The sequence below is a fragment of the Pangasianodon hypophthalmus genome, chromosome 26, assembly GCF_027358585.1.
Source record: "Pangasianodon hypophthalmus isolate fPanHyp1 chromosome 26, fPanHyp1.pri, whole genome shotgun sequence".
NCBI lineage: Eukaryota > Metazoa > Chordata > Actinopteri > Siluriformes > Pangasiidae > Pangasianodon > Pangasianodon hypophthalmus.
Genome location: NC_069735.1, coordinates 10372197 through 10383917, shown reverse-complemented (window position 1 = coordinate 10383917; position 11721 = coordinate 10372197). Strand labels below are relative to the sequence as shown.

At 38.1% G+C, this 11721-nt stretch overlaps 1 protein-coding gene and 1 long non-coding RNA gene across 2 annotated transcripts; one reads left to right on the top strand and one right to left on the bottom strand.

Annotated features, from left to right (window-relative positions):
* Positions 1–6824: 6824 nt before the first annotated feature.
* Positions 6825–8742, top strand: LOC113537663 (uncharacterized). The gene is made up of 3 exons (XR_003403786.3): positions 6825–6912; positions 7153–7198; positions 7912–8742. It is a non-coding gene; the product is annotated as an uncharacterized LOC113537663 (long non-coding RNA).
* A 17-nt stretch (positions 8743–8759) lies between these two features.
* dleu7 (deleted in lymphocytic leukemia 7) lies at positions 8760–11060 on the bottom strand. The gene is made up of 2 exons (XM_034299968.2): positions 10601–11060; positions 8760–10519 (listed from the first exon to the last, which is right to left on the bottom strand). Exons 1-2 carry the CDS (start codon positions 10829–10831, stop codon positions 10313–10315), a joined length of 438 nt encoding a protein of 145 aa, XP_034155859.2. The 5' UTR covers positions 10832–11060; the 3' UTR covers positions 8760–10312.
* Between the last annotated feature and the right edge of the window lie 661 nt (positions 11061–11721).

Below are 11721 nucleotides of genomic sequence, written 5' to 3'. Positions count from 1 at the left end.
ACGTCCGGGTCCAAAGGTCTAATAATGTTGTGGAAAAAAAAAAATTGTTATAGCAGATGTTATGTCTGGAATATTAAAGTCTAACCTTCTTAGAACCTGCCAAATCTGCTTTGCGCCTAGCCACATCTCTCCATCCCGTCATTGATTATTTTCCTATAACACCATGCTTCATCATGTTTGATTCCTCTTATACATGGTAATTTGCCAAGGCTAACATTTTCTTTTTTACTATAATTATAAATTTTTATCCTTTTAAAGTTACTTTTAATGTAGTGGAATGTAAGTGAAATAAGTTATAGCAACTATAAATAGTTGTTCCTTCACCAGCCTCATTTTTTTCTCTGTAGCTCATCATGCACATGAGAAAATAAAGTATAAGTTAGAGTTATAGTTAATAGTGTTCTGTGTTAGCTGACATACACTCTTCATAACCTTAATAGGTTTGGAAAGTAAATTGCAAATATATCACTATCTGTTATTCACATTTGTAGCATTTGTACTGATTTGACAGGATTGATTGACAGATTGATTTCACACTATTGCCTTACGCTTACAATGCAGAATGACCTCATCATCACATTCTGTCATCTTGCAGTGCCGCTGCAGCTTCAACCACTACAAAAAAAAACAGCAAAAAAAATCTAAAAGGGGAAAATTTTAGATCTTTCACCATGGCTAAGTATCAAACAAATCATATGTCAAAATTTATTGCCCTTGCTGGTGTGAGAGGGAATAATGACTTCGTATCCCCCCTGGAAAAAAAAGACGGCTGAGACCTCGTCTGCTTTCTTTATATTGTAATGGTTAAAGGAGATGGAAACAGAGCGAAGAGGAATATTTAGCTGTGATGTTGGAGTCATTTCAGGGCGGGAGTTCAAACAAGCCTCACGTTAAACTAAACCATATACTTACATGGCACAGATGACCAAGAGAGGGTTTGTTTAAGGTTTGCTGATTCATGTAAGTGTAAAAAGGAGAAAACCGCACCAAGGTTCCTTCATCCAAAAAGGATCCTTGGAATTCCCTCTCTGAATTCCCCTCAGGTGACCAAAAGTACCTCAAATCTGGAGTGTTTTTCAAAACAAAGGCTTAACAATGTGAACTCCTCATTCCTGGTCAGGTTAGTTGATGGAGCGGGAATGCATTACACATCGAAATGTGGGCTTTGCGAAGGCAGAAACTGCAGTTTCGAAGCCTCGACTTAACACAAGCCACATGAAAAAAGGGGGAAAGGCTAAGTGGAATCAATAGACTGATGAGAGATTGACTGACAGGTTACTCTGACACACTCACTTTATTCCCCTTCACAGGAACCACAAAGTGACCTCAACATTGCATTATGTCATTATAAAAAAGAGTGATAGAGGATGAAAGGTGGACTCTAACTCTAGCTGACATAGAAACTAGACTAGGTGACTGAAACTGGGTGTTTTTTACTATGTAAACATGAAACCAACTCTCTCTCTCTCTCTCTCTCTCTCTCACACACACACACAATTAACAGTACAGGCCTTGGCACGGGAATACACACTTCAAATCTCTTATCCGTCTCATTTCAAGGGAAATCAAATACACCATCAGTGTGAATAGCATCATTATGAAATCCTCATTACTGTCATCTGAGGAAGACATCTCAGGACTTCTGATTTGACAGCGCGGCCGCAAGCCACCAATAAAAACCATCCACCATTTTGTGGACCTTCAGCGCTTGTTGACTCCAAACACAAGGCCGCCCATACGCTTCCTGTTTTCTCATATAGACACTTAGTCAGAGAGGAGTCAGCCAGGCATCTGGTGGGGGAAAAGAATGACTTGGGCACATCATTAACGCAGATAGCAGGCAGAAGACAAAAACAATGGGCTCTTTCAAGCCTGATCTTGTGGCCACGCAGCCTTAAGGGATAAAGTTTGATGACCTCTCTGTGGATTTTACGAGTCAGAGTGACAGTTTGGGGGGGTTGAAAAAAAAAAAACAGTGAGACATGACCGATTAGCTGTCTGTGAGTTTGTCTTAATATGTGTCATCACCTCACTGTCATGACGAGAGCTCAAACCCATATTTTACAATGGATTAGAAATGATTTTAATAATGACATGTCATAAACTGTGAACGTTGATTTGAACCAAGTGGATAAACCTTTAACATGTGAAAAATCTTTGAATGTATCCAAAAGGTCAAACATAATGGCAATGATTAGTCTGTCGTGACTTCATTTGAAGCATATTTGATTTCAGTGGCAAAGAACGTGATCGGGCCTCAGTCAGAAGGTAGTATTACCCACAACAGAACCTATTTTTATTCTTTCTCACACTAAAAATAACCACATTAATTCGTTTTCTTTTTTTTGCAGTAAGAGGAGCAGCCAGAAGGACAGAGCGTAGGCTTTGGGGTATGATAAGATCGTGCAGGGGGGCGTCACCCTTTTCTGTGATTTAACGATGAATCACACCAAGGAGCTTAAGCCTGCAGGAAAGTCCCTCAGGCTAATACAGTGGAGGTCTACAGCATCAGACCTAGAGGTAGCATGCAATCTGGGGGGCAGATGGACTCCCATGCACACACACACACACACAAACACACTCACACACACACACAAAAGGGATGGGCGAGATCCAATCTGGGAGATAGCAGGGGGTAGATGAGGTCATACATATGGTCACACAATATTCATATACTGTACGTGAAGAGTCGACACTAATTCAACACACGATAGATGAGAAAAACTGATTCTGACTAAGGATAGATGATTATTCTTTATGCATCTGAAAACTAAGTGGAAATAGGATATGCCACAAAGGAAAACCCTATTGCATAAACAGTAAAGAGAAAATGACTCATTTCTAAAAGTTTTTTTTTATGTTATAATTTATTTATTTATTTTTTAAAATATAATTAGGTGACTTCTGATGGCAGCAGAACTAATATAGGGCTTTCACAGTATTGGGGGTGAATACTAGTTTTTTATATTATTGGTAAATACTTTTACAAAATATACTGATTTTCCCCTCTCTTCAATATTATGGGATTTTTTAGATAGATTTATGGCATATAATCCCAGTTAAGTCCATTTCACTTACAGGTTGTAACACTACAAAATGTGGAAAAGTTCAAGAAGGATGAATACTTATGCAAGGCACTGTATTTGCTCCATTTAAACTCTCAAGTAAACTGTATGAAACTGTACAGCTGCTTGTCACTGGGGTGGTGCTCTCAAGAGTACATCTTCAATACTTTTAGTATGTACAATATATTTCACCTGTTAAAGTGAATGGAGTGGACCTTTAAAACTGATTTAATGAACATTATTAGTGAAATCTGTTGTACCATTAAGGAGCACTATATTCATTTTCCCATGTCAAATCTCCATATCTAATGCACAATAATAAGCAATGAAACAATTTAATACCTTCTTTTGGTGAATCCATACAAAGAAAGCCAGAAGTCCAATTTGACAACCCACCATACAAATGGTTATACAAGCACAACCACACACCTCTGGCCTTCCATCAGTGCAATGATGAGAAACAAATGGAGAGAATGAAATAGAAAAGGCAGAAAGACAATGACATATGAAAGTATAGATATGCCGTAAAGTCTTATTCCTGCACTGGAAAAAGAGATGACATAGTGATGGAGGGATGAAGTGTGGAGAGATGAAGTGTGAGAACAGAGAAAGAGAAGATAAGACTACAGACCCCACAGAGAGAGGGAGAGAGAGAGAGAGAGAGAGAGCGAGAGAGCGAGAGAGTGAGAGAGACTGGCCCACGCCAGGGACTTGCCACATAACTCCTTCATGACTACAGTGTTCCTTTGGATGGAAGAAGATAGAAGAAGAAAAAGAATTGTGGAAAAAGAAAGATACCACTATTCATCCCTCTGCAAAAAAAGGGGGATCTATCAAGTGACTCATCATATAGAAATCACTGTCTGGCCTTGAATTAGAGAAGAAAGATGAAAGAAAAAAAAAGAGTGAGAAAGAAACATCTTCAGACCCCCCAGTAAGAAAGGGACGCCTTTGAACAACTCATACCACACACAGACACAGATAGACACACACACACACACACACACACGTTCACCATGGCTGCCTGTCTGGCTTCAAATGAGAGAATGACGGGAGGGCGGAGGTGTGGGAAATCAAAAAAAAAAAAAAGAAAGAAGCAGATGCAGAGTGTTTAGGAGACCGAAACAGAGAGATACTGTAAATATGAACTGTTGCTATTACAGGCCTTTTCAGCCCAACACAAAGGACAGAGCGGCTGCTGTGGATGTCAAGGAAGTACAGACTGAGAGAGAGCGAGAACATGGCAAAGAAGAGATGAACTTCATGTTAGAAGAGAGAAAAGACAAGGAGGACCTTTATCAAAGTTAATCAAAGTTACTATTTGACTCTTTATTAGGATATATGTAAACATGAGTGTTTGAGACAGAGAGAGTGTGAGATTAAAAAAAAAACGGGTTCAAATTAACGATCTGCCAATATTCCAGAAGATACAGTCATGTATCTTAAGCTGAATTAAAATGGAAGAGAAAAAGACTAAGACACAGATAGCAAGAGAGAGTGAAAAGAGAGATAAAAGGAGGAAAGGAGGCGGACATAAAAAGGAGCGTTGGCGATACCCCCTGCAAAGCTCGTCCCATGCCCACTGTCCCTCCCACACATCCTGACTCACCCATCTACATCTGACTTCAACGGGTCACAAGAATTGACACAATGCCCCAATCATCCACTCTGCCAGATGCCATCAGGAACCACTACGGCGTCCTCAAATCAAGCTGATCCTCCACCACCCAGTGCTGGGCCACTGAGGGCACCAGGGTCACTGAGTTCAGCGCAATGTGTGGAGGCTAAACAATGGCCCATGCGACAAACATATGGGATGCTAACCTCAAAACACTCCCACGGCAAAATTAAAAGTGGAGAGGGAGAGTCTAATAAAAGAGCTGCTCCTGGATCAGTGTTGTAGTCTCAACATGCTGTGGTTACAGCTGTACATGGTGAGCCGGTACATGTACATGTTGGTTACACAATGTACCTTCTAGTTTGCATAAGCAACACTACACCGAAAAGCTCTGGGCGCTTTTGGTGACCCTCACACAAGCCACTGTTCTGTGAACCCTTCTATAAAACTGTGCTGTTTTTGAAAAGAATGACTAAAAATAATCATCCTTTAAAGATAACAACAGTGCTGGATCAGCATTATATTTATTGTCTTCATGACAGTGGTGCAGCATCTTCAGTTCAACACAGCAGGATGACATAAAAACAATGACAATTTATAGCAGCTCGTTTGTATGAAGTGTAAACTGGAAAAAGTGTGTTTGCGCTACATCAAAGGGACAAAACATACTGTTCTTTGGAGAATCTGATTAGGATTAGAGTCAACATGGCAATGGGAAAATGGTTGAATCACAGTTTGTAAGACTTTGTGAGAAAATGGCTGATGTACTTTGACATATAAATTAACTTGTATGTTAATTATTATAGGACGACATTAATAGCAGCCCATTTTTGAAAATATTTGGAAATATTTATTTATTTATTTGTTTAAAATGTTTTAGCATTTGTGTTTTGGGACTGAAATGGTAACCATGTAGAGCAGCCATGTCTCCCAGGTATGTCTCCCAGGCCGGCCCTCAGTATGAACTACAAATTTGGTGTTTTTCTATTCGGACAGACCTCAGCTCATTAACAAGCCCTTCATGAGGTTAACATGGATTTAGGTCAGGAACAACACTAAAGCTGTCTCAAATCGCATATTATGCGCAAAAGTATTTACTATAAACTCCCTCTAGAACCATAGTTCTCTAAAAGTCAGATTAACAAAGATATATATTTATCTTTGAGTTCTTGTAGTTATTATCTTCTTTGATTGGTCACTTGATGATAAATACAATAATGATAAATACAATATCTCAAAAACAAGTCCGCCTATAAAATGTCAACTTGTACATAATGTGTTCTGTGAATGGAAAGTTCAATAATAAAAAGCCCTGTGGTTCTAATAAATATCCAAAATGTTATTATTTATTATATATTTATATAACCAGGCTAATATTTGAATAGTTGCATTATGTCCACTCATAAAATGCATCTATACTACAGAATTTATTTTACAGTTAAAGGTGTCCCTGTATGTAAAAAGTTTAAGAACTCTTGCTCTAGAAGACTGACATGCAGAACATATCTTAAGTGTGTTTGTAAATGAGAAAAGCATTAAATTTTACTGTTTTGAGTAAAATAGTAAACAATTTTAATGTAGCCTAATGTAAACAATTGGACTATGTTTACTGCTGTCTGGAGTTTGGCAGCAAGCTTAAGCAACAACATTCACTGCATTACATTTAAGATATTTTTCATTTTACTGTTCAGTTCATTAATAGTTCATTAATAGTCATTTATAGTTTTGAGATGGAGACAGATGTGTCACCACGGACCCACTATTTACTGCCAGTATTGATGTATCACTTCTGTCCATTATCTGCTAGAAGCATCTGTTCTGTGGTGTGTATATATAAAGGGTCAGTGGCTATACACTTTATTTATTCAGACAATATAATCTACCATCCAGATGTTTTTATTAATACTGGAATAGTACACAAGTGTGTAACACACAGTGTATACAGTAGTTGGCAGGGCTATTGAACAACTTTCCCAACCCTGGTCCTGGAGAACCTTGTACATTTTAGCATTTTCCTTGCTCTAACACACCCACTTCAACTCAGGAAGGGCTGTTAATCAGGTGATTAGTTGAAGCAGGTGTTCTGGGAACAGGAAAAACACTAAAATATGCTGGAAAGGAACCTGGTAGGAACCTGTGGTGCAGAGAATCACTTCCTCTTGATACCACCACTGAGTATGCTTGATTTAGCTTTCCATTCCAGTCCTGGACAATTTCAAAACTCCTAAGGTGTCTGACATTACATTAAGATGAATATGCATGAGTATTAGAGAAGGATAAACATGTAAAAGATATAAATTATTGTATCCCAGAACCACTGTTGTGACATGCATCTCTGAAATTTGCATCTGACTACAGTTGTATAGATCTAAATCAAGGTTTCCTAGTTTCATTCCTGGAAAGCCAGGAAGATCTGGCACAGGTTAGTGAAATTCCTGCTCAGTGACGCCCGATTATCTACTTTAACAGGTGAGTTTGGAGTGAGAAATCACCTATCAACACCAGGCTGGATGAGGTAATGAATTGGGTGGCACTTAGTGCATATTGTGTGTATGGGGCGACCTCTACTGGCGAGACGAGAAACTGCACGCTCATGATTGTCACAATTGAAACTCCGGGTTTAAAAATATTGCAAAACACACTGCTTTTTATGTAATAAAGCGATATACGTTATCAATATGTTATCAAGTGGTATGAAAACAATAGAAATGAGATAAAATAGATAATTATTCCCATCCAGTGTGTATTCCCGCCTCGCGCGCAGTGTTTAGTGTAGGCTCAGGACCAGGATAAAGTGGCTACTGAAGATGAATACACTGTACAGTTAGGAAATATTATTTTTTAAAATTTGATTATAAATACTAAAATCTAAAATATAAATTGCACTGTAAAATATTGGAAGATTAGATGCCGCTGTGTTGTTTATTTCCAAATCTTCAACTTTGTTTTATATGGGTTGGTCTGTAGCGCCATCTTGTGGGCATGAGTGAGTACAACACTAAACAACTAAACAAACAACTGCCTAACTAGTGGAAACATTTGAGTAAGACTTTGTAGTCAAGCCTGTTTATCATGTCTTTCAGTTTATTCCATGTACATAAGTACATGTAGGTGTATTTTAGTATGTGACCAGTATTATGTAAATACATAATGCATTTTACTTTGTTTCCACAAAATTGTAGGTCTTTGTTTATAATGATTATATGCTTAATGTTATTTTTTTGAAAGGCCTAATTAAAAGCATTTCTATGATATTGCGGGGAAGAATAGTCTGCAGTCAGCAGTGACAGTAGAATGGGCTCTTCCAGGATGACAGCATTCCCTAACCATGGGCACGTGAAAACAACATGAACATGAAAACAATACAGCCATTTACTATTGCTCTCTCCAAGACAACTCGCAAGCCAAGCTCATACAGCATGGGATATTCAGTGGAGAATGACACTACCATTAACTGTTCATTTAACTCAGGAACCACACTGATGTCAAAGCACCTGCCTTTATATCCTGTTAATGTAACAGCAACTTGTTGGTACTTCACAAATTGGCATTATTTATAACTGCACTGTTTTACAAACACAGCCTACAGTTAAACTAGTAGCATGCCCATGGTTTTTAGCCATGGTAACATTACTGTATTGGCTTCATAGTTGCATTACAGTTTGTAATACTTACTAGAAGGAATTGGGCTAATGATGATTTAATTAAATCAGCATGGACTAATGATTCTGTATGTATGCATGAATTTGCGAAGAAGTAAGAGACAATTCAAATATATGATTGAAGGTCGGAACGAACATGGTCATGCCTCCAAGTTACTAGAACTCCAATTGCTAGAACCATCTATTTACTTGAATATATATCGGATTAGTACCTACATACAAGATTTTTGCATCATTTTACACTTTGCAGTACAGTTACATTAATGATGCATATAGATTGTTTTACTAATGTGCTTTATCGATACTTTGTCTAAGCTTTAAACGATATGTACAGTATTTTGAAAATTACTTTGTAAATTTTTTTGATTATCATATTCTGTGACATTAGTTATAATCTGAGTTTTATCATTAAAGATTAAGGCCTTGTCCAATATTACACTGATATCTGGTAACTCTTCAGTGAACATCTTTATACGTTAAAAAAAAGCACTAACCCATACCCTTCCTAATCACTGGTGTCATTTGTACTTTTAATATGTATTTTTTACCTTGAAACACAAATATGGTGTAACTTTACAATGATTTAAAGTGCATAAATGAAATGTAGTTGTTAGAGTAAAGCTTAAAAAGTAAACTACATGCAACATTCTAGGTAAATGGCTACATAGTTAAGGTAGAAAAGATGTACCTTTGAAACTGCCACTCCAGCTCTAAGGAAATGTACCTTTCTTTCTGAGAGTGTACAGTTCAGGACTAGCCTTTATTATTTCAAGTATCACACACTAAAACTCAGTTTGTAGTTTGTTTAGGTGCTAATAATATTGCTTGGGCAGATACGGTTTTGCTTTGTCAGTCACGGAACTAGTTACACCTGTAAAACTGCCTGCTAAAGCATTATAGGCATGTCCTGTTTGACCTTATGGAGATAACAACAGAATTATGATCAACTAACCAACTATTACAGTAGTCTATTTTAATAAATAGGCGTAGATGGATGAAACAATTCAGGTAATTACAATGGAGATACACCTTCACACTGACAGCAACAATGACAATACAACCTTCATGTTTCCAAAAAAAAAAAAAGATGTACACAAAGTAGTTCTACCTTTAAAACTGTACTCGAGTTTAATTATCCAAAAAAGGTATCCTATTTCTTTTTCTAAGAAACCAACTGCTAAATTAGTGTTGTTTAAGGTATTTGATTAAGGCTTTGAGCTACAGATCAGAAGGTTGTGAGTCCAAATACCAGCATTGCTGCACGCTGCAGTTAACCCTGTTGTAATCCTGTCTCAAATGTAAGTTGCTTTGGATAAAAGCATCAGCCAAATAAGCATAATAAATAGGTGTAAATGGATGAAAAAACCCCCACAAATTATTACAATGGAGATGCATCTACACATTGACACTGACAATACTGCTGGAAAAAAAAAACCAATAGAAACCATCACAGAAATTCTAATGGCTTCCACTACAAATACCATTACAAACCATTAGCTAACCATTAAAACCATTACTGGTCCTTAATAATATCCACGAGACATAACATGGCACCAATAGAAGGCAACAAATTACAAGTAGAGACCCATAGGGACCATTACAATTCCCATTAAAACCAATACAATTCCCATTAAAACCATTAGAAATTCTCTGAGGGTTTCTATTGCATTTTCAGCAGTGAATATAGCCTTCATGAAAAAATAAAACCTTAAAGAAAGAATGCAGGCTTATAGATTAGATGTCACATATTCTGGGATTTGTTACCTTCACAAATAAAATAAAAGTTCATTTAGAGCTGAACCCTGTGAGGTAGTATGGAGTTGTGCCAGTCATTCCCAAGCCCAGCCCAGCCCAGGATCCTGCTGGAGCTCCGGGTGCGCCACAGCTCTGCCTGTTTAAAAGCTCAAATAAAGCAGTGCTGTCAGTTCAGCGGGAAAAGCAGGCACCTCTCCAGATAACACGGCAGTTCAGATGTCAGGCAGGGTGATGGATATGCCCATTAGCCGTCGAGTGGCTCCTGTGGACGATAAATTCTTCTGGTCGCGCACTGCTGAGAGCAAGTTGTTGACTATGAGCTGCAGACAGAGCCGGAGCTCCTTCAGATTTCTGTCCGACTTATGGCCGCTTTCACTCAGAGCCATTCTCAAGCAGATGTTCTTCAAATCCACGCTGTCCTGAGACGCACATAAGAGCAGAAAGTAAAGCATCAGGAAAAAAAAAACAACACCTTTGACCTCAATGATCAGGGGTCTTACCTTGTGCCGGAGAAAGCACTTCACCTCTCCAGAGAGGTTGCTCATTAAATCCTGCTCTATGGAGATGATCTGTGATAAAATGTCCATCAGACGTGCTAATAAACTCTCCCTGGCTCTCTCAGCTACAGGCACAGTCGTTTTGTTTGTGTCGGTGTTGGTTCTGACCCTCCTGTTTGAATGAAGTTCGTGTAAAAGTTTGAGAGCCTCGGTCTGATGTTTCAGAGAGCCCATCCTGTCTCTCTCACACTCTCACTCTCTTTCTCTCTCACACACACACACACACACACCTGTCCAATGACTGTATTTTCCCAGTTCTACCAGACCGAGCTGAGATTTTTCTCTTGCACACCAGAAGTCATCTGACCTCACCCAAGTGTTGTGTTGTATCCTGGAACTTCCCTGTGTGTGCGTGTTTTCAACCAGCAGCTTTATTTTAATGCACTATCAGCTTGGTAAAAGTCACATGACCGGAAGTATCAGCCAGTTTCACTAGAAAAAAAGTTCCCGACATTCAAGTTGTCCTAATTCAGCAAAAACCATACATGAACTGGGGCAAAGGTTTACAGTAACAACTCTGAAGAATATAAAGTGCTTGAATATTCAAAAATATCTTCCAGGGCACCTAGGCAAAGAGGTCCTTCAAAGGGTCTAATCTAAAAAAAAACTGACACTGTTGATACAGTAAAGATTGCATTTGATTGTATGCTTTAAAAATTATATTTCATACATTAAGATATTAATTTACCCAGCATCCTGTTGGGGACAACATGGCAAAAATAGCCTACATAATAATACTCATTTTCACAGTCAAGTTTTGCTAACACTCTCAAAACAACAGTGCCATTCTAAACTGAGGGTTCAAGAATAGTTTTATTGAAATAAATTATTACAAAAGGGGGTGTTATGAAATTAGTGATGATAAAGATGTAATTGATCACATCAGTATATTATCACCAGTAGCCTGAGGATGTGAGGTGCAAATGCAGAGGTCTGAACTATGGTAGCCTACCGGAGGTAATTTAACACCTACAAAAATAAATTAACATGTACAGTGGATATAAAAAGTCTATACACCCCTTGTTAAAATTGCAGGGTTTTGTGATGTAAAAATGAAACTAAAA